The sequence below is a fragment of the Hypomesus nipponensis genome, chromosome 22 (assembly GCF_054491055.1).
Source record: "Hypomesus nipponensis isolate SF chromosome 22, ASM5449105v1, whole genome shotgun sequence".
Lineage (NCBI taxonomy): Eukaryota > Metazoa > Chordata > Actinopteri > Osmeriformes > Osmeridae > Hypomesus > Hypomesus nipponensis.
The window spans coordinates 5090199-5112500 of record NC_140382.1 but is presented as its reverse complement, the minus strand read 5'-3'; the positions used below and the strand labels follow the sequence as shown (position 1 = coordinate 5112500).

Genomic DNA, 22302 nt, shown 5'->3' with positions numbered 1-22302 from the left:
ACCTTCCTAGACAGACTCTCCGGATCACTACAGTAGCCCCCCGTCTGAGATCTGGATTGGTCTAACGTTCTTCCCCTCCTCCGCTCGTCTCGTCCCCCTGTCTCCTCTCCCCTCCCCCTGTCTCTTCTCTCCTCCTGTCTTCCTCAGGGTCCAACCGGTAAACCAGGACTTCCAGGGATGCCCGGAGCTGACGGCCCACCGGTGAGCACACAGCCGCCACACACAGACACTTACACAAACATACATACACTTACACAAACACACATACACTTACACAAACATACATACACTTACACAAACATACACACACTTACACAAACACACATACACTTACACAAACACACATACACTTACACAAACACACATACACTTACACAAACACACACACACTTACACAAACACACACACACTTACACAAACACACACACTTACACAAACAGAAACACACAGTCACAGGCTCAAACCAGATGAGTTGTGTCATCAACAGGTGGGCCTCGGAATGTGTCAGATGGGATGTGGGAGAGGTGGGGGGGGAGGCGGGGGTACATAGATGGAAGGAAACATGCAGCATTGAAGATGAAGAGGGTGGGAGGGATGGAGAGCGACTGTATGTGTGAACAAGAGAGAGAGCTACGTGTGAGCAACATCTGTCTCTCCTAGCCTGGAGAGACTCATATCTCTCCATAGCTATTTCTGTTGGGCTTTCCTTCTCTCTCTCTCTCTCTCTCTCTCTCTCTCTCTCTCTCTCTCTCTCTCTCTCTCTCTCTGTCTGTCTATCTCTCTCTCTCTCTCTCTCTCTCTCTCTCTCTCTCTCTCTCTCTCTCTCTCTCTCTCTCTCTCTGTCGTTGTCTCTCTCCCTTTCTCTCCATCTCCCTCTCTCTCTTTCCCTTGCTCTTTGTACTTTATTGTCTCTCTCTTTCTCACTCTCTCACTTCTCAGTCTTTCTGCCTCTACCTCTCTCTGTGTATGTCTTGTTCTCTTTCACTCACTCACTCACTCACTCTCTCTCTCTCTGTCTCTCTCTCTCTCTCTCTCTCTCTCTCTCTCTCTCTCTCTCTCTCTCTCTCTCTCTCTGTCTCTCTCTCTCTCTCTCTCTCTCTCTCTCTCTCTCTCTCTCTCTCTCTCACACTCCTTTCTAATCTATCTCATCAATGGACAGCTCAAAGCTTCTCCGTCTCAAGGGAATATAATCAATTTCCCTCAGTTGTGTGTGTGTTTGCATTTGGGCATGCATTTCTGTTTATGTGTGTCTGTGTGTGTCTGTGTCTGTGTGTGTGTGTGTGTACGTGTGCCATTGTGTGCGCAATACGGTGGCTCCGATAACTGTGCGGCCCAATTTAAGAGCCTTGTAATAGCCCATGGCTTGTATTATACAGCGCATTAAGGAAGAAGTCCCAAATGAGATTGAACTCTGAAGGCTTTTATTCCAAATGGCCTTTTCCAGAGCTTCGCATCCTCAGGTGGCTTCACAGCCTAATCCCCTCGTAACCAGCTGTCGTAGGGGCATTTATGGATGTCATTATCCCTGCATGAAGCTGCCATTAATGCCGTTCTCAATAATTCTCAGGGTCACCCTGGAAAGGAGGGACCTTCTGGAGAGAAAGGACATTTGGTAAGATCCTCGTTTTTTTTTTCCCCCCCTGTTTTTCCGCTCAGCTTTGTTTCCTCCTTGATCCTCCTCTGTGTCCCTCTCGCTGCTGTTGGTGCTCTCTCTCTCTGCTTCAGTTCTTAGTGTCTCGTATTCCGTCCTCCTTGTCCTCTCTCTCTCTTCCTCTCTCTCTCTCTCTCTCTCTCGTTCTCTCTCTCTCTCTCTCTCTCTCTCTCTTTGCCCCTCTTCTCTGCCTCCCTCCCTCTCTGTCAGACTCACGCAGTCTATTTCTGCGCTGTTTCCTCTGGAGACCTATTTGCATTCTCTTCACATTTACATAGTAAAAGGCCGCGTGTGAAAATCCCTCTCTTCCACTCATCTGTCTCTCTTCAGGGCCCCGCCGGCCCTCAAGGACCAATCGGATACCCTGGTCCCCGAGGCGTGAAGGTGAGTTTCATGCGGCCCTGCCTCGCTGCACCACCCCAGCTCGGAATAACTCCCTCCCCAAGGCATTCACTTCCTCGATGGGTCACATGACGGCAGTAAGGGCCTTTCCAATTGGTCCGAGGAAGTTATCCCAAGAGGAACCTGAGGTTGTTATTTGTTTTCCATGATGTAGGCCTACCCGATGAGGAAACTTGTCCACTGAGCTCGGGCGTCACGGCCGATCTCGAACGTCTTTTGTTGAGTGATCAGCCGCGCTGGCTGGGGTTCTGCTGATGGTGCAGGGCCTGTCTTTGTAGAGGAGTTAGAGGGGGGGACGAGGAGAGGGGGACGAGGCAGAGGGGGGATTACGAGCCGAGGTTAATCTCCGCGGAGCTCGTAGCTCGTGGCCAGAGGTGGCGGGGCGACGCTTTTTATGGACGGACACGGCCGTAGCTCTTGTCCTTAACAGCCCCGAGTGTCACCTATCCCTCCATCCATCACTCCCTCAATCACTCCCCTCATCTCTCCATCCCCCCCGTCCCCCCCCCCCGTCTCTCTCATCTCCCTCCCGTGTCCCTCTTTCAACAATCCGCCCTGGCCTTGATAACAGCTCCCCCCACCCCCCCTTTGCCTTTGCCTCAGTGTCAGCTAGGTCCACTCCCCTGCCCCCCCCCCCCCCTCCACCCAGCCTCGCCCGATACACAATAGGTTGCGGGGAGAGATAGAATCCCATCAAATGCTCCACACGGGGAGAGGGCTTGGAGGCCAAAGTCATTACTACAGGGCAGAGCAGACGAACGCACAGCAGACCAGACCAGAAGAGACCGGAAGAGACCGGAAGAGGGAGCAGACGAGAGCAGGGCCGAGCAGAGAAAGGCGCACGAAAGGCCACCTGATCCACTATGATACATCTGTCTGCCGTGACTATTTAGCAATGAGCTCCTGTCTGAGGTGCATCTTTGTTGTCCTAGTAATGTGGAGACGGTGGCCTAGCTCCATAACACAACTGGCCTGGATAGACACTCCAGGACTACTGATTCAGGTCTGGTCCAGCTTGGTAACCCAGGAAACGTCCTCACTAGTGTCTGTCTGTCTGTCTGTCTGTCTCTCTTTCTCTCTCTCTCTCTCTCTCTCTCTCTCTCTCTCTCTCTCTCTCTCTCTCTCTCTCTCTCTCTCTCTCTCTCTCTCTCTCTCTCTCTCTCTCTCTCTCTCTCTCTCTCTCTCTCTCTCTCTCTCTCTCTCTCTCTCTCGCTGACAGGGAGCTGATGGTGTACGGGGTCTGAAAGGACACAAGGGAGAAAAGGTATGGGCACTGAGTACTGTGTGTAGTTTGTGTGTGCGTGTCTGTGTGTGTTTGTGTGTATGTCAGTGGTTTGTCTGTGTTGAACAAAAGCTATGAGATGCAAAGGGATGATGGGACTCTTTTAAACACAGAAACCAACGACCAGTATTCGAGAAGTATGATGAGACGCTGAGGATAATGATGATTATGGGATGTTAAGATGTAGATTGTAGATCCCACCTAGTCAGGCCATCCTACCTTGACTAGTCGAAAATGAGAATCTGTTTCTATGGAAACAGTGACTGCCAAATGCATTGATACATATGAGTGGGTGCGTGTGTGTGTCTGTGTGTGTCTGTGTGTCTGTGTGTGCGTCTGTGTGTGTGTGTGTGTGTGCGTATGTGTCGATATACATAGTTGATGAAGTTATGCTGCTCTCCAATGACTAACTGTCAGAGACAGATCTACTGTATGCCTTTTGTGTTTTCTCAAAACTCAATCTGAGCCTCCCCTCTACACACACCCCCCCCCCCCCTCCACCCCCCCACTCCCCCCCCCCCCCCTTTTTCAGGGAGAAGATGGATTCCCTGGCTTCAAGGGAGACATGGGTATCAAGGGAGACAGAGTAAGTGTTTCGCCTCTTGGAGATTTCCGAGATGTTTGACTGTTATCTTGAGTTTCGCGACTGGGCTTTGCTCCCCCGTCTGATAGGTGGTCATGCTGTCGCGTGTCTGCTCACGGTGCTTTTACCGCTCTGGGTTTTAATTGAAAAGAACTCGAGGTGCTTAAAACTCCACAAAAGAGGGATTGAGTTTAATCTCGCCAGTCTGGGGGGACGCAGACTTTACTTGAACCGATTGAGCGCATCGATCCTCTTTGTCACTTTGGCCCTTTGTAGCCCCCGTGTCACTTTGACTGCTGAGTCACTGTGGAATTGTGGGTAATGAGCAAACAGCGACTGACCTCGTTGCCAGGCCTGGCGAGTGTTTGCGCGCGTGTTTGATCGCGCGCGCGCATGTTTGATCGTCTGTGTGTGTGTCCAAGTGTGCGTGCATTTGTGTCCCCTATATATGAATGTGCCCAATTTGTGTGTGTATGAAACCACGACGAGACGTCCTTTTTTGTCCCCGTGGGGACGTTCCTTGGGCTCAGTGTACAGTATCGGTGCGTGCGCTCGGAGGAAACAAATGGAACACCCGTCCACTTTGCTCAGCACCCCCCCTGCGCCCTCGCTCCAATTACCCGTGACGGCGAAAACTTTTCGATTCGAAGCCAGAATTAGCTCTCCACCCTCCACCTGCGTTGGCGTTTGGCTCTCTTCGTCGAATTGATGAAGACGAAGAAAAAAGAGCCTTTTTCAAAGTGAGAAAGCACTGGCACCGGGCCTGGCCTCCACTTCAAACACAAACGCCCAAGTCCCTCGCCGGCGCGTCTTCACATGCGCGGAGGAAGGAAAAGCAGCGATCGATGGGAGGATAAAGTCTTGCCGGACGGAGGCAGAGAGACGAGGGGCTCCCTCCTGTCTTCCTCAAGAGATGGAGAGCATTCACATGAAAGAACGGGAGGCTTTAAGAGGACTCTGGGTCGGAGCAGCCTGGCCGGATTTGTCTTGTTATTCCGCACTCTACACGGAGTGTGTTTGGTGTGTGTTGAGGACTATTTTGACGAGTTGTCTGTACGGTATCCGCGTGTGTCAAGCAGAAACCATGTTCTTAACCTGTGTGTACACGTGTGTGAGTGTGCGTGTGTGTTCGGGGGGAGACGGGGAGAGAGTGTGCGCGTGACGGTAAATAGGGACTGGTCACGGTCCGTCGGGTGTCTGGAGCTTGTCTCTAAAAGTTTGAAGCGTGGCTGGGGTCGTTTCCGTGGCGTCTCTGTGACCCCCGAATGGAGGTGCATGCTGGGACAGAGCAGCTACGACTGCCTCGCACGTCCCCGCTCTCGAGCTGACGGCAGGGGAGATCATTCGATTCTACAGCCAGTTACTGAGCATCACTGCTGCTATACACACACACACACACACACTGACACACACTGACACACGTACACCCCCCCCCCCCCCCCCTCTCTCTCTCTCTCTCTCTCTCTCTGTCTCTCTCCTCCTCTCTCTCTCTCTCTCTCTCTCTCTCTCTCTCTCTCTCTCTCTCTCTCTCTCTCTCTCTCTCTCTCTCTCTCTCTCTCTCTCTCTCTCTCTCTCTCTCTCTCTCTCTCTCTCTCTCTCTCTCTCTCTCTCTCTCTCTCTCTCTCTCTCTCTCTCTCTCACATACACATTCACTCTCTCTTTCGCACACTCACACACGCACACACACACATACAGTCCACCAAGTCAGGCGCGGAACAATCTGAAAAGTGCTTGTAACTGGAGCAGTGATGCCCTGCTCAGTAAAAAGTACAGTAAAAACGATACTGCGATCGTCAAATGTGAGCTTGCATGTACCATACTGCACGAGCTTTGTAAACATGATAAGCAGTGGAACTGGGTCCATAGGTTTGGCATGATGACATGATTGTACATCAAATTAAAAAGGCTAAAGGAACCCTAAGCCCAACCTCTTTAACCTGCTTGTGTGTGTGTGTGTGCTCAGGGTGAACTGGGATCTGCAGGACCAAGAGGAGAGGATGGACCTGAGGGACCCAAGGGTCGCTCAGGCCTCCCTGGAGACTCTGGACCCCTGGGACCTAACGGTGAAAAGGTGAGACGACCTTCCCCTTCCTCTCCCTCCTCCACCATCCCTCATTTCTCCGCCTGAGTGGCTTATGCACAGACACGAGGAAGTGCAGTCCTTTCTCACCATGGCTTTTCACCTCCTGGGATTCTCTGGATCGAATCTGGGACAAGCGGAGAAACAGTTTTCCATGTTTGCATCCCACCCACGTTTAGTAAAAGGATGGGTGTCCACAAAATAGGTTGGGCTCGACCCAGAACATTGAGAGGAACAAGGAAGGATAGCAGTCTTTTTTATTCCAAAACACGGCTAGCTCAACTAATCCGCCAGATCGCAACTGATCGCAAAGCTCTTTGGCACATCGTACTCTAAAATACCCAGCCGCAGGCAAACAAGTCGACACATCTGTAGAGGACGTTTCCAAGGGATACATCCTAGCTCTATTTCTTACGACAGCCACTTCAGTAACTCTCCATTGTATGACGAATGAGACTGTTGTTGATGCTTTGCTTGTCTCGCAGGGCAAACTTGGTGTTCCTGGGTTGCCAGGTTACCCAGGAAGGCAAGGACCAAAGGTAATTATCCCTCTTTTTGTGTGTGTCTGATGTACTGTATGTATCTGAGACTGTGCAGTAGATTGCCCTGTTTCTTGATCAAACAGGACATTTATGATGACCCCCCCCCCCCCACCCCGTACACCTCTCATAGGACATGTCTTTGACGTTAGCTAGTGGCAGACATGTTTGAACCTTGCTGATCAAAGAACGGGAGTTTTACTCATCAAACCATAGTCATGCCGACCTCTGCCCACAATGCCGTTTTGCTGGCCCAGCATTTAAAAACTTCTGCCTAGTCTTTAATGAAGGTGACGCATATAACATCTCTCTCTTCCTCTCTCTCTCACTCTCCCTCTTGCTCTCTTTATATCTCTTCCACTATCTCTCTCCACCTCTCTCTCTAACTTTCCCTCTTCCCCTCTCTCCTCTTCCTCTTGTGTTTCTTATTTCCACGCACAGGGCTCTCAGGGATTCCAAGGTTTCCCCGGAGCCAACGGAGAGAAAGGAACCAGGGTGAGTCGGAATCTGCCAGAAGTTTTAGTATTCCTCTCGTCCCTGAGAACTCCCAAGATCAATACCGAGTTTGACACAGAACACACACACGTGCTCTCTCCCCCGGTCCCTCTCTCTTCCTCCTCCTCCTCCCCTCTCCCTCTCGGTGGAGCAGTAAGAGTACCACAGTTTATAATGTTTGCCAGTAAAGAGGAGGGCAATGTAAAAGGACAGGAGGAGAGGACACAAAGGACCAAGGACCAACCGTTCCACTGCAGCTTCCCGTTCCCGTTCACTGCCAAAGCTCGTTTTTTATGCACTTTGAAAGGCGCCCCCAAGTTGTTCATCACTTGTTTGTGGAACCTGTGCAATGTTTCATTTTCCTATAGAAGGAACGGGCCATTAGCTCAGACTGAAGAGTGATGGTTTGTTGTCATGTGCACAACAGAATGGTACACACAAAGCTGACAGAGAGAGAGAGAGAGAGAGAGAGAGAGAGAGAGAGAGAGAGAGAGAGAGAGAGAGAGATTAATAGCATATTAACTGGGGGTCTTCTTTGTAAATCTTAAACCCAAATAAAGCTGTAATCAGTTCATACATTATATTGTTTTGCATACATAAATGGTAGACACTGATATTATGTGAGATGATTACAAATGACATTCTTTGTTTTATGATTCATCACAATGTTCTTTTGCCACCAACTAAAAGTAATATGTTGTGCGTTGAGGCATTCATCTCTTCTTTATTATGAAACATTGTCTGCGGTTTGCTCTTTGTGTGGTCTCTACTTTCCTAGATAACTTTCTTTAGGTCTTGGATTGTAATTGAGTCTTGAACCAACCACATGCTGTAGGTCTCCAAGTCGGTTGACGCCTCCAACCACTCTCTCACCCCATGGTCTCTGACTGCATGGTGGGGTTGGAGTTTGGCTGATTCACTGGGCTGAGTGTCAGAAGCTTATATCACCCATTGACATCCGATAGAATGTGACCTCTGATGCTGACATAGTGTGTGTGTGTGTGTGTGTATTGTCTCATGTTTAGGGCACAGCTGGAAAGCCTGGCCCAAGGGGACAGAGAGGACCAACGGTGAGACCACACACTACACCTTGACCAGTTGCTACCACGCTGAGTCGAGTCACCGTGACAACCGCTGATGCCAAGTGACGGTTGTTAATGAGCTCCATTTTGACGTGGAAGAGGGTTTAGGCGGAGGCACATTGAACGGCAAAGGGAGTCTTCACAGGTCATCTCTTCTTCCTTCTCCCTGTCCATCTCCCTCTTTCTCACTCTTCTTTTTCGTCCTCCTTTCAGGGGCCTCGTGGAGAGAGGGGCCCGAGGGGACCCACAGGAAAAGCTGGACCAAAGGTATGACACAGAGGTCCCCTTTGTTAAGTTTGATCTCAAGATCACGCGCACAGAAACCACTTCAAAGGTCATACCCCGAAATCGAGCCCGGCAAAGTTCTTTGAGCCTTTGACCGTCGCATTTTCAAGTTTGCTTGTGACCACTTCCTGCCTCTCTCTTCCTGTTTCCAGGGGAACTCAGGAAGTGACGGACCCCCAGGGCCTCCTGGTGAGAGGGTAAGCAAGCATATCTGACACTTAGGCACTATCATGCTGATCCATTTACAGTACTGGTCATTGATTCACTAATTAGTGGGTCATCTGTGGATTGATTGCTTGTTGTGTTGTGCTCAGGGTCTTCCAGGTCCTCAGGGACCAACAGGATTCCCGGGGCCAAAGGGCCCACCTGTAAGTCTGTTACTCTATCTACAGTGTATTAATCAATGCCTGTCATGTCTTCTATCCCTCAATCCTTTAACGCAGATCTATGAAGTGCTAGCCTAAGTTGTGCAGTGCGTGTGTGTGTATTACCAGCTCTGAAGAGTGTGTGCTCGCGTGTGTGTATTCCAGGGCCCCGCCGGAAAGGATGGTCTGCCCGGACACCCAGGACAGCGAGGAGAAACTGTGAGTGAACACACCCGTTACCACAGGAATGTTCCAAGCTGGCTATGGAACGTCGCAACGACGTTGCCTAACCCCAAACCTTCTTCCTCCTCCTCCTCCTCCTCAGGGTTTCCAAGGCAAGACTGGCCCCCCCGGACCTCCAGGTGTGGTGGGACCTCAGGTGAGCCTTTTGGCGACCGCCGGCGATCGTCCCCGTAAACATGGGGCGGCGTAAATGAACACGAGCAGGTGGTTTCATCCAAAGCGATGTGCAAATGTGCACCGAATGAGGACGGCAGATGACAAAGGAGCAGAAGTGCACAGCTCTAACAATATGACAGGGGTTCATGCCACGGCGCAGTCTCTTATTAAAATCCTCAAACGAATCTGCAGGGTACTACAGTTGCAGTGATGGTGCATGCTGTGGACGTACCGTAGTGGATTTCGGGATGATAGGAGGTCACATGGTTATGAATTCAGACAACCCGCTGGCTTGGTTGCTGCCTCCCAGGCTGAGTTTCGTTTAGATGATCACAGCTTGCAGTTTTGGGAGAAACGTTAGGACTCATCAAAACTCTGATAAAATATGAATGCTTGTTTGTTTACTCGCTCGCTCGATGTGAATATCAATGAGAGAAGGGCTTTACCAAGCTAATATCCATCGACTGCCTAATTGGTTCTCATATCCATCGACTGCCTAATTGGTTTTGTTCTGTGATGGTCATAAGCGGCGACTGAAGGTGTTGTTGGGGGTTATAATGTCTGTGGTTAGCATCTCATAAGGAAGACATTGGGTGTTTAGCAATGTTTGCTCCCATATCTCAGGAACGCTCCCTGCCAAAGTGTTGTTTATCCTTTTATATATTAGCGGCTGGGGCTTCATACATTATGCATAGACAGTCAACAGTCATTTCCTGTGTGTGGCTTCTCTGCTAATGGTAATTAGGCACATTACGCGTATTGATGATATTCAGATGAGGGGCGATGATGGCTTTGTGACTAGCATGGCCTCCCACTCAGCACACAACCACGCACACGCTCAGTGACACCTCCCTCTCGATCATTAGACGCACCACAGCTTTGCCAACTAGCTGGCTCCCTGTGTCCCACACGCTTGCACTCTCGTTCTCTCTCTCTCTCTCTCTCTCTCTCTCTCTCTCTCTCTCTCTCTCTCTCTCTCTCTCTCTCTCTCTCTCTCTCTCTCTCTCTCTCTCTCTCTCTCTCCCTGTCCCTCTGTTTCTGTGTGTCTCTCTCTCTTCCTGTCTCTCTCTCTTCCTGTCTCTCTCTCTTCCTGTCTCTCTCTCTCTCTCTCTCTCTCTCTCTCTCTCTCTCTCTCTCTCTCTCTGTCTCTCTCTGTCTTTCTATTGTTGTTTCCCTCTCTCTCCTGCTCCTGTGTTCCTTGTTAATCCTGCTCCCTTTCATCTCACCTCCCTCTCTACCTCACTTCTCTCATCCCTCTCACCACATCCGCACAGTTTCCGAGCATTGGCTGGCATTGGAACTCGTACTAGGTAGTACACAGACAAAACATTGTATTTGCCTTCATTTCTTTCCAATTATGCTCACTGAACAAGTGGCATTGCTCGGTCGCCACAGAGACACGCAGACAAATAAACAAACCTTTGGCGCTCAGGTTCCCCTGTGATTGTGGGTAGACATTTCGTTGAGACAGCCGCTTTTACACTTCGATAGGCAGGCTTTATGTTCACCGTTCGATGTTACTATCAAAGGTTGCATGGTATTAGAGTTTCAGTGACATTTATAGTAGCGAGACTTTATACTCACACAGAGTAACTTCCAGTGGATTTGCCTGAGTGTAAAAAACTCAAAACATGCATTGATCTGCAGCAGGGAGGTTCTAAAATGACGAATGATCTCACTTCATTTGTTTGCCCTCCCTAACTGTACTCCTCCATCTATCCCCAGGGACCCACCGGTGAGACAGGACCCATGGGAGATCGGGGCCACCCCGGCCCCCCAGGGCCCCCTGGTGAGCAGGGTCTTCCTGGAGCTGCAGGGAAGGAGGGAGCCAAGGTGAGCGCCTCTCCTCTAGTCCTCTCCTTTCCAGCCCTCTCCGCTCCTCTCCTCTCTTGGCCTGTCCTGTCCTCTCCTCTCCTACAACCTTTCTACCTCTCTCTAGTCACCACCAGTCTACAGCATAGACACATACCCTTCCTTCACCTGGAGCCTCTCTGTGTTGCTCTGCAGGGGGATCCAGGTCCCGCAGGCCCAGCTGGTAAAGATGGTCCCCCCGGTCTGAGAGGCTTCCCTGGAGAGAGAGGTCTGCCTGGCCCAGTGGTGAGTGCTGCTGCCTGGAAAACAGACTACGCTTCGCAGCAGGCAACAGTGTCAACTGCACTGCCTTTGGCTCACTTTATGACTTACTTTACATGGCTTAGACAGAAATGTCTAACTTTCGAAAGTGAGTTGAAGTGTGTTTTTTTCTTCCTGATATTAATTAGTTCATTTCAGGAGCTGGTAGTTATGTAACTACCACGCATCAGCATCTAATTGTAGCCTCGTTAGAATGCGTTGATTTCCGTCATCGCTCCGATAAGTATGTGGGATCTTCCTGCGATCAACTCTGTCTGTTGCGTGCAACTAGAGAGTTGACTTGGGATTTTGTCACACAACGTGGTCGTCTCTCAGTGAGACTCGCCCCTTTTCCTTCCCCTCAAGCACCCCCCCCCCCACACACACACACACACACATACGTCTGCACACACGCACCCTCCCACGACTTTAGTCTCCTCAGTGGGGGTCGAAGGATATTCCCCGACCCACAACGGGGGATGCTGGGATTCAGAGTCCACGGTGAGGAGAGGGGTGTGTTATGCCCCCCCTCGCTCTCCTGAGAAGAGCTGGAGGATTCGTTGCTTTTCAAAATCCTCCCTTCCGTCTCTCCACAGGGGGCTCATGGCCTGAAAGGAAGTGAAGGCCCCAACGGCCCACCTGGACCTGCTGTGAGTACACACAAAGACGTACACACACACACACACACACGCAATGTATCTCTCTCTCTCTCTTTCTCTCTCTCACTCTTAGTCTCTCACTATAGTAGCGTTAGCAGCAACTTGGCAGTTCTAACTGACCCGGTTTTCTCGTGTTCTGCAGGGTTCTCCTGGTGAGCGTGGACCCGCCGGCCCCGCTGGACCCACTGGACTCCCCGGCCGCCCCGGACCTCAGGGACCACCAGGCCCCGCAGGAGAGAAGGGTGGACCAGTAAGAACCAGTTCTGCATGGCTTTGGACTCAGCCACTTAGCTCCTGGAAATGTCACTGATGTATAGCCTCCCTGTGGGATTGTATAGGGTCATTGTGACATTTCACGGCAACGTTGCCGGATTGTGTGGCACCACTGTGACATTTTACAGCATACCTGTGAGATTGTGCAGCATCATGGTGCTATGTGTTGGTTTCTGCTCGGTTATTTGAATGCGGTCATTCCGATCCACTGCTTGAATCCGTGAAAGCCACTTGACATTGAGATGATGTGATGGTGATTTGCAGGGAGAGAAAGGACCACAAGGCCCAGCCGGAAGAGATGGTGTCCAGGGACCTGTGGGTCTGCCCGGACCTGCTGGTCCTCTGGGACCCCCAGGAGAGGACGGAGACAAGGTGAGGCAGGCAGGGAGGGCAGCAAAGGGGGAGGGAGAGAAAGAGGGGCAGGGGGGGGTGTCGGGTACCGGGCTTCCAGCTTGTAGAGCTTGCCGTAAGAGGCGAAAGATGTCGAGGTGCCAGAAATATTCCATCATATCTTTGCAAGATGCGCAATGGCACGGTCGGCCATGCAGCATCGTAAACAAATATACCAACCTTGACACGAGGAAGAGGAATGGAAAAACGCATAAACCCACAAACACCCGCGCCCGCGCGCACACAACACACAAACATCACGGCGAACAGATCAAGGCCAGGGTGTCTGTCTCTGTCTCTCTGTCTCTGTCTGTCTCTCTCTTTCTTTCTCTCTCACTCTCTCTGCCTCTGTCTCTCTCTCTCTCCTTCGCTCTCTCTCCTTCTCTCCTTCTCTCCCTCCCTGTCTCCGTCACTCTCTCCCACTCCCACTCCCACTCTCTCTCTCTCTCTCTCTCTCTCTCTCTCTCTCTCTCTCTCTCTCTCTCTCTCTCTCTGACCCTCCCCCGGGAGAGCCCGACACAGGCAGTGTTAGCCGGGATCGACAGGTCTTTAAGTCGTCAGGGCTGGCGGAGGGCAGATCCCGTGATGTCGCTCATTTGTACGTTTCATTCCAAGACGGAGGAAGCAGCGGAGGAAGTGGCAGAGGAGGAGGGGGGGGGGAGATATTAGTATGCAGAGACACACACAGAAACAGATGCAGACACACACAACCCCCCACCCCCACCCCTACCACCCCCACACTCACAGAAACATTTGCGCAGAGATCAGCAGTAATTGAATCTCTTTTCCGCGGAGGAATTCCTCCGTTCTCTTTGGAAATGGGCTTTATTCTTTTCCCTGGCTTTATGGTGACAGGGGCCATGGGAGCAAGGCGGTTTTGCCACACAGATCAAAAATGACCTCCACCTCTAGCATTTAAACAGTTATCTCCCCGGGTAAGCTCGCTTCAGCTGGGACACATCCACTGCAAGGGTCTTTGTTTAGGAGCCTAACGTTCCTGGAGAGGCAGAGGAGGAGGAGGAAGAGGTGGGAGAGAGAAAGAGAGGGACGTGGGGGGGGGGGGGGGCTGTGTCGAGTGAGTCACTGTTCCTATTCTCGTTCACACATCCCAAAATCTGCAAAAGACGCAGGATCGCACCTCGAGGTGCGATCCTGCGCCCGGCGCCTCGCGGAGCTGCTAATGGGTGCGAGGCCAGACCTGGGGTTGACGGGGCGACACGGGGATCGCTGAGACTTTGAGGAGAGCGGCGAGGTGCCTGGTGGGTGAGGGACGTGTGAAGTCACATCGGAGATAGCCATGTCATTGTTTGTCCCGTCTGTTTTCTAACCTCTACAGGGAGAGATTGGAGAGCCTGGTCAGAAGGGAGGCAAAGGAGATAAAGGAGAACATGTGAGTTCAACCGTGCCTTGTATTGTCCACTCTGCTTTACTCTAGTCTACTCTACTCTATTCTACTCTGCTCTACTGTACTGTGACTTTAATAACTCCACGTTAGTCTACCCTACTCTACTCCATTAGTTTCCACTCTACTCTACTGTAATCTACTCTACTTGTCGCGTCTTTGCAGTGCTCTGCGCTACTCTCTAAGATTATCTTTATGTATGCTAAATGTATTGCATCCACACTTGCCATGTGAATTTATAGCTTTTTTTGAGTATCTTCATTTCTAACCCTGACCCATTACTAAGTGACTTATTGGATAACCTGATTATGCTTGTACAGCACTTTCCTAAGGGTGATGTGGACTCACAGTCCCTCTTTGCTCTCCTCCTCTTCTCCAGGGTCCCCCTGGTCCTACTGGCCCACAAGGCCCGGTCGGAGCCCCCGGTCTCACTGTGAGTATCCTGTCTGGCTAATCTAGACCTTGAGGCATTCCTGTTATGTTGACGTCCCTTCCTTCTACTGGTCAATCTCAGTTGGGGACCTAGTCCATATAACGTTTCTCACCCCCTCCCCCTCCCCTTCCCAGGGTGCTGATGGGGAGCCAGGTCCCCGAGGCCAGCAGGGCCTGTTCGGACAGAAGGGAGACGAAGGATCCAGAGGGTTCCCCGGACCTTCCGGTCCAGTCGGACTGCAGGTCAGAGCCCTTAGCCCAGCCCCCTTGACTCTCCTGACCCTTGACCTCTGAGCCCTGAAGGTACTGTATAGACCTGCTCGGGCTGACCTGTGTTGCCTCCGCAGGGCTTGCCTGGACCCCCCGGTGAGAAAGGAGAAACAGGAGACGTCGGTCAGATGGTAAGTATTCCATCGATCAAAATGGGACTGTATTACGACAGACATCCTAGAGACTACTAGAGAACTCTCCAATGAAATAGCATCAATAATGCCAACGACCATCGTGCGCAGACGCACGTAATAGCCACTAACTATGACCCCACCCACATCATTTATCAAGCTTATACTGAATACCTTACTGTGCATGGGAGCATTGTTGTCTACAATGTACTGATCCAACCACTTTCCTTCAACTATCTTTCCCCCCATCCCTTTCTCCCTCATCATCACTTTCGTCCCCGTCCCCCCCTCCATTTATCCCCTTCCTCTGCTCTTCCCTCGCGACTTCCTCATTCTCCACTCGTTCTCCATCCCTTGCCGTCAACCCTTTCTGTCTCTCTCACCACTCCTCCATCCCTCTCTCCTTATCCCTCACCCACCCAGGGCCCACCTGGTCCCCCTGGCCCCAGAGGCCCCTCCGGACCCCCAGGAGCAGACGGCCCCCAGGGCCCCCCAGGAGGCAATGGAAACCCCGGCTCTGTGGGAGAGAAGGTAGGTCCCCGTTAGTCTCACCTGACGGGGGACACAGCAAGCAGGTCTGGGAGTGAAAGGCCAGATGTGTGCTTTATTACAGAAAGGAGTGTTTCTGCTAACACGGAGCGTGTTGGGTGTTTTGGAAAATGGGGACGAAGCCTAGCACAGTCGGCAATGTCTTGTTTATCCGTACGAATGTCTTTCCTGAGCAAAAGCAAGAGGCTCCGTTGTCATCATGAGTTTGAGAAGTGCTGCGAAGTCGCTGCAAAGCTTTTGTCGTCATCAATATTTGATGCCGGCTATTCAGAAGACGTGGCGTGAAACTGGAGTGACTGATTCTTTCTCTTTGGCAGGGACACAAACACACACACACACACACACACACACACACACTGATACACACACTGATACACACACAAAGACACACACACACACGGCAAATATAACGGGAAGGCTGCCTCCCTCAGCTCAGTTTTGGCAGGAGAGAGTGTGCAAATGTGCAGTGTGTACTTGGGGTTAACCGCGCTTAAGATGCTAAGATGCTGGATGCATTATTTAAAAGCGCGTCTCTCCGCAAATCAACACGGGCGCTGCGGCCCCATCTCCCGCCTGTTTCCTAATGAACAGCCTGACCGCGCCGGAAGCTTCCGGGCACACACTCTCAGCACTTTCTCGGCCCGTCACAGCATGATTTGTTTTATCTTGTCCGCTCGATGAGCCTCTTCCAAGACTGCCACCGCCCTCAACCCCCCCCCCCCCCCCCAACACCCTCTCCCCCCCCCCCCCGCCCACTCACATCAGAGCAAGCGTCCATCTCCTCTTCAAAGAGAAGCTTACCTCAGCCCCCACTTTTCCCCCATGCTAATCTGACAGCGGCTGATCCGGCAGCTTTTATTGGCTGGCTGGCTGGCAGGCCGGCCGGCCCGGGGTGAGGCATGGCTTACCCACTGCTTTGCGCTGCTGTGAGGATGAGATGCTGGCATGCTGGATCTCTACTCGCTTTGAACGACCCGATTTCTGCCCCAATGTTTCCTCACTCCGAGTGCTAATCATCTTTAACTGTACATCATCGTACACGAGTAGACACAGATATCTGTAGCCCCGTACTGCATTGATGTCCCATTCACACTTAGCCCCAGTATGGGGATCTACATGGTGGAGGGTGACGGAAGAGGAAGGGAACCTTTTTTCTCTATCTGTCTGTCTGTCTGTCTGTCTGTCTGTCTCTCTCTCTCTGTCTCTGTCTCTGTCTCTGTCTCTCTCTCTCTCTCTCTCTCTCTCTCTCTCTCTCTCTCTCTCTCTCTCTCTCTCTCTCTCTCTCTCTCTCTCTCTCTCTCCTCCATCATCCCAGATAAAGGTCAGGCTCACAGTCTCTGCAGGTGGAGCTGGTAGGGACCATCATCTATTTCCCTGTGTGGACAGTCCGAGGCGCGTGTGACAGTGAGCAATGACAGGGCCTGCGACCGTGCCGGGCCCACGAGACCACTGTCCAATCGGACTGGAGGAGAGAGAGGGGAGGGGCAGGGGGAGGGTTCAGAGAGAGCGCAAGGGTCACGGACCCCGGGGGCGACTCAGAACCAGAATGGTCCGGCTCTGATGGATGAGGACCTCCTCATCATCTCTCTCCTGTCCCCTACTGGGTTACCAGGGGGCAGGACAGGGACCAGGAGGTGGAGGTGGAGGAAGTGTGAATGGGATTGGAGAGATGTTGTGGTTCACTGCCTGCCTGTCCTCCGTCTAACCATTTTCCTCACTCGCTCTTCTCTCTCTCTCTCTCTCTTTCTCTCTCTCTCTCCCTCCCTCCCTCCCTCCCTCCCTCCCTCCCTCCCTCCCTCCCTCCCTCCCTCCCTCCCTCCTCCCCTCTCTCTTTACTTCCTCTTCCCCCAGGGTGACTCAGGTGAGGCAGGAGAGCCAGGTCTGCAGGGAGAACTCGGACCACCAGTGAGTCAGCAACAACTTCAGCACCAAACATCGCATCACTCTTTTCTATCACCTCCATGTCTAGCACTGTGTCCACACGCGCGCGCGCACGCACACACCCACTCTCATTAATACGCATCCATTTTTCCTGCAGGGTCCAAGAGGAGAGCGAGGCGAGAAGGGAGAGGGCGGTCCTGCAGGTTCCGCTGGACCCCCGGGTCCTAAAGGCCCACCTGGAGACGATGGACCCAAAGGAAGCCCTGTGAGTTCGGACCCGGTTCCGTGAAGGGAAAACAAAGAACAGGCAATGCTATCTCCGGCTGAGACTTTACAGTGATTGACTACATCTCTGCAGCAGTGCCTCAATCATGGCTTGTTGTCCGTAAACCCTGTCTCACCTAAACTTTTCTTCTGAGAGACTGGCTCTAATTATGTTCACACACCGTGAAAACAGAGGACAAAATCATTTCACATTTCGCTGGAGTAAATAATTAATGGCTCGTGTCAGTGAGCACATACAGGATAGTAGCGTCTCTTTATGGAGTAACTAACCATCTGTATTCGACACAACATCCCATAACAAGTCTTTGTATTGATTCGCAGGGACCTAGTGGTTTCCCTGGTGATCCCGGCCCCCCCGGTGAGACTGGTCAGGCTGTAAGTATTCCGACTTAACTGTGCTTTGATATAGTGCTCTGGTACAAATCGATAAAAGGGAATATACATTCAACGTCAGAGCTTACAGTTTGTCCGTGTCCCCAACAGGGTTTGGATGGGCCCCCCGGTGACAAGGGAGACGATGGAGAGGCTGGTCAAGCTGTGAGTGTCACCCCGCGGATGTCACGCCGACACACACACAGACGCACGCACACACGGGCACCTCCAAACTCTCCACTCGCGCGCACGTACGCAAACGCTCGGGCGCGTCCGTGCATCGCTTGTCGTGATATGTTTGGGGGGGTCTGCTGCTGTGTCTGAATCCTGTGTTTGTCCTCATCCAGGGTTCACCTGGGCCCACCGGGGAGTCTGGACCTTCAGGCCCACCTGGAAAGAGAGTAAGTCTCTCTCCTCATCCCTCTCTTCCTGTTCGGGGTCCCTCTCCTCATCCCTCTCTTCCTGTTCGGGGTCCCTCTCCTCATCCCTCTCTTCCTGTTCGGGGTCCCTCTCCTCATCCCTCTCTTCCTGTTCGGGGTCCCTCTCCTCATCCCTCTCTTCCTGTTCGGGGTCCCTCTCCTCATCCCTCTCTTCCTGTTCGGGGTCCCTCTCCTCATCCCTCTCTTCCTGTTCTCTACTGAGAAACCCATAAGTTATTTTGTTCTCTATTTCTTCCTCTCACTTTTTGTTTTTGTTTTATTCATCTCATGATTTTTTGGTCTTTCTCCTGACCAGGGACCTCCCGGAGTCACCGGACCCGAGGGCAGGCAGGGAGAGAAAGGCACAAAGGTACTAGCCGATCACAAGCCACCTTAACGCCATCACCATCAGACTGTCTTCAATAGGGTGTGATTATGTGGTATCATTATGTGGTATCATTTATTTGATTACGATTTCATTTCCATTCAAAGCTCCAAACACGGTTTCCTAAATCTGGCAGAGATAGATTAGTTGAGGCTTTAAAAACCCCTTTGATCCCAAAATGCTGTGGTGAATATCTCTAATCTGACGGTCTGGTTCTGCTCTGCAGGGAGAATCTGGACTGGAAGGTCCACCTGGAAAGACAGGTCCAGTTGGCCCCCAGGGGGCTCCTGGGAAGCCTGGTTCTGAAGGCCTGAGAGGTATCCCTGGTCCAGTGGTGAGTACTAAACGACTTTGACCTTCTATTTGGTTCTAGCTTGAACCGTTTTCCAAATAAAACAGTCCACTGTAAACGGAAGTGTGCCAGCACCGCAGTGTTCAGTGGGCTGACTGCCATATTTATGGATTACACAACTCCAGAGAGATTTGAGAAACTGCAGTGGCTAATACTGTAACTGGCAGACATGTTCCCATTGTCTGAATGTGTCTGTGCTGTTTTGTCCAGGGAGAACAAGGACTGCCTGGTTCCCCTGGCCCAGACGGACCTCCAGGACCAATGGTAAATAGAGACGACCCCTAATCCCTGACCCCGGCTGAAGGTCAAGGCTGCATGTGACGTCCCAGGTCATGCACGGAAAAAAACCATGTCTCTAACCTTCTTTATGGCTCCCCCCTCCTCCCTTTGTTTCGGTCCTCCTTTCCCCTTCTTTCAACCCCTCTTGTGCCCCCTTCTCCCCTCTCCCCTTCCCTCCTCCCCCTTTCCCCCTCGCAGGGTCCTCCAGGTTTACCTGGTCTGAAGGGAGACTCTGGAATCAAGGGGGAAAAGGTGAGTCCGCACTTCCTAGACCACGCCAACCTGTCGATCGGAGTCTCCACACTGTAGATATGCATGTCCATATAGTCATACACACTCAATTTCATTTGTACACACTCACATGCACATACACACACAAACACACATGCTAAGTGTTGTAGCAGGTACTTTATTAGTCCCCAAGGAGAACTTGTGGCCTATTTACACACATTCCTACACTCACGTACTGTACACAAACACACACACTCACATTACAACTCAAGCAGTGGTGCACAACACTGCACTTGTTCCAGTCGATAACTATGACTAACAGCTCTGTCCACCAACCAATTAATCACATGATTGGATTTGACCTGGAGCATCAAATCTTTACTCTAATGATACAAATGAATGAATGAGGAATGTGCGATAAGAGGTATTGAACATATTTTTGGTGGTTTCTCTGCCTCTCTTCTTCCTGCAACTAATGTTAATATACTATCCATCTCTCTCTCTCTCTCTCTCTCTCTCTCTCTCTCTCTCTCTCTCTCTCTCTCTCTCTCTCTCTCTCTCTCTCTCTCTCTCTCTCTCACTACCTCTCTCCAGGGTCATCCTGGTCTCATCGGTCTCATCGGCCCCCCAGGCGAGCAGGGAGAGAAGGGAGACAGGGGCCTGCCTGGCCCCCAGGGAACAGGGGGTCTCAAGGGAGACAATGTGAGTCCAGTCGCCCCATCCCCACCACCCCCTCCGCCGCCATGTGCTCCCTGTGACTAGTCTATCAGTTGCTAGTCTGGCCAAATGCAACACTCCCTCATTCGGACATGTCTCCATCTCTCTGTCGTCTCCTCCCCAGGGTATTGCGGGTCCCTCCGGTCCCATTGGTCCCCTCGGGCCTCCAGGTTTACCGGTAAGACAAGTGTCCCACCGACTGTTCCCACCACCCTACCTCTTACATCCCCCCTCCCCCACAATCAATCCCCCACCAGCCCCGTCACAGCCCTGATGTTGTGCTCTTTGTCTCCCTGTTTCCAGGGCCCCCCTGGTCCCAAAGGTGCTAAAGGATCATCGGTAAGTGCTCCACAAAAACCAACCCGTGTGCGTGCTCTGTGTGTGTGTGTGTGTAACCCTGTCCTGTGTTCCGTCTCTCCAGGGTCAGACCGGTCCCAAGGGAGAGACAGGCGTTCCCGGGCCTCCTGGCCTTCCTGTAAGCTCGCTCCGTCAATCCCGCTTCCGTCTTCGTCGGCCTCGTCCGACTTCCCTCCTCGACCACGACGCGACACCTCGGCTCAATCCCTCCGTCCCTCTCCCCCCCCCATCCAGGGCCCCCCCGGCGACGTCATCCACCCGCTGCCCATGCAGGCCAACCCCAAGAGGAGCCGCAGGAACATCGACGCCAGCCAGGTGATGGAGGACGCGGCGGCGGCCGACGCCAACTACAAGGACTACGACGACGGCATGGAGGAGATCTTCGGCTCGCTCAACTCCCTCAAGCTGGAGATCGAGCAGATGAAGCACCCGCTGGGCACGCAGGCCAACCCCGCCCGCACCTGCAAGGACCTGCAGCTCTGCCACCCCGACTTCCCCGACGGTGGGTGTGCTGTCTGGGCACGCGCGGGTGTCGATGGCGACAGCCCGGCTGGATGGAGCGCAGCATGCGCCTCCGAACTGTGTCGGCCCTGCTGCCCGTGAGGGAGGGATGCCGACGGAATGTGTCTAATTGGTCCCCCTTCTTTCTCCGTCTCCCCCGCTCTCCCTTGTTCTCTTCCCCTCGTCTTTCACCCTCGCTGGTTCCGTCCCTCCCTCTCCTATGCTCTCCCTCTCTTTCTCTCCTTCCCACTTTTCTCCTTTTCTCTCTCCCTACCCCCCCCCCCCTCTCTCTCTCTCTCTCTCTCTCTCTCTCTCTGTCTCTCTCTCTCATTCTCCAGGTGAGTACTGGATTGATCCTAACCAGGGATGCTCCAGGGACTCCTTCAAGGTCCACTGCAACTTCACAGCGGGAGGAGAGAGCTGTATCTACCCTGATAAGAAGTCAGAAGGGGTGAGTCTTAGTCTCCTTTAAGCTCTCTGTCTCTCTCTCTATCTCCCTCTCTTTCTCTCTGTCACTCTGTTTCTCTCACTCTGGTTGTTTGGGAGAAGGGGGTATATTTATGTTAGTGGAATAAAGCATTTCTGGCCGGTGAGAGGAGGAGGAGGAGGAGGGGGGGGAGGAGGAGAGTCGTCAGTGCTGTACTTGGTCGTCTGAACTCGGCTGACAGCAGAGTAGCTCAGCACTGCGTGCTGCTGATAAAGTGATTGGATTTGTTTTTTTCTTTCTCCTCGACTGTCAGGCATGCAAACCACAGCTGCACCTATCCTGGCATACCCCCGGGGGGTCTCATCCACTCCTCGTTCATGCAGGGCTGGCAGGCAGTGCAGCCCACCCCACGCTAGTGGGAACTGGGAGAGTGAGGCAGACACCCAGGGGATCTACCAGTCCCCTAGAGGGCAGCAGACCCCATTAGAGACTGTCAACAGTGTTCATGTCTGTGGCTGTCACAGTCAGTGCGGAAAGATAACGGTCTTCCTCTTGCTTAGATACACAACTGACCACCAGCTGCGTTTGAGAGGAGAGGGCCAAGGAGAGGAGGGGAGAGGGAGGGAGATGAGAGGAGAGCAGAGGGGGGGGGGGGGCAGCGGCAGGTAAAACAGAAGACAGCTTGTTTGTGTTAGGTGGGGAGCTCTGTAATGCC

General features: G+C 52.3%; 1 protein-coding gene across 2 annotated transcripts in view; it reads left to right on the top strand.

The window, feature by feature from the left end:
- The window catches only part of col5a1 (procollagen, type V, alpha 1), an 82868-nt gene that overhangs the window by 53135 nt on the left and 7431 nt on the right, over positions 1-22302 (top strand). For both annotated transcript variants that reach the window (XM_084688037.1, XM_084688036.1), the window contains exons 25-63: positions 148-201; positions 1568-1612; positions 1982-2035; positions 3273-3317; positions 3868-3921; positions 5882-5989; positions 6484-6537; positions 6979-7032; positions 8058-8102; positions 8328-8381; positions 8552-8596; positions 8714-8767; positions 8930-8983; positions 9090-9143; positions 10889-10996; positions 11171-11260; positions 11872-11925; positions 12077-12184; positions 12472-12579; positions 13934-13987; positions 14379-14432; positions 14567-14674; positions 14779-14832; positions 15256-15363; positions 17233-17286; positions 17420-17527; positions 17869-17922; positions 18031-18084; positions 18267-18320; positions 18655-18708; positions 18950-19057; positions 19286-19339; positions 19553-19606; positions 20180-20287; positions 20427-20480; positions 20606-20641; positions 20724-20777; positions 20894-21161; positions 21499-21611. In XM_084688037.1, coding sequence (XP_084544163.1) covers positions 148-201; positions 1568-1612; positions 1982-2035; positions 3273-3317; positions 3868-3921; positions 5882-5989; positions 6484-6537; positions 6979-7032; positions 8058-8102; positions 8328-8381; positions 8552-8596; positions 8714-8767; positions 8930-8983; positions 9090-9143; positions 10889-10996; positions 11171-11260; positions 11872-11925; positions 12077-12184; positions 12472-12579; positions 13934-13987; positions 14379-14432; positions 14567-14674; positions 14779-14832; positions 15256-15363; positions 17233-17286; positions 17420-17527; positions 17869-17922; positions 18031-18084; positions 18267-18320; positions 18655-18708; positions 18950-19057; positions 19286-19339; positions 19553-19606; positions 20180-20287; positions 20427-20480; positions 20606-20641; positions 20724-20777; positions 20894-21161; positions 21499-21611 — 2847 coding nt within the window. The remainder of the gene's footprint in view (positions 1-147; positions 202-1567; positions 1613-1981; positions 2036-3272; positions 3318-3867; positions 3922-5881; positions 5990-6483; positions 6538-6978; positions 7033-8057; positions 8103-8327; positions 8382-8551; positions 8597-8713; positions 8768-8929; positions 8984-9089; positions 9144-10888; positions 10997-11170; positions 11261-11871; positions 11926-12076; positions 12185-12471; positions 12580-13933; positions 13988-14378; positions 14433-14566; positions 14675-14778; positions 14833-15255; positions 15364-17232; positions 17287-17419; positions 17528-17868; positions 17923-18030; positions 18085-18266; positions 18321-18654; positions 18709-18949; positions 19058-19285; positions 19340-19552; positions 19607-20179; positions 20288-20426; positions 20481-20605; positions 20642-20723; positions 20778-20893; positions 21162-21498; positions 21612-22302) is intronic.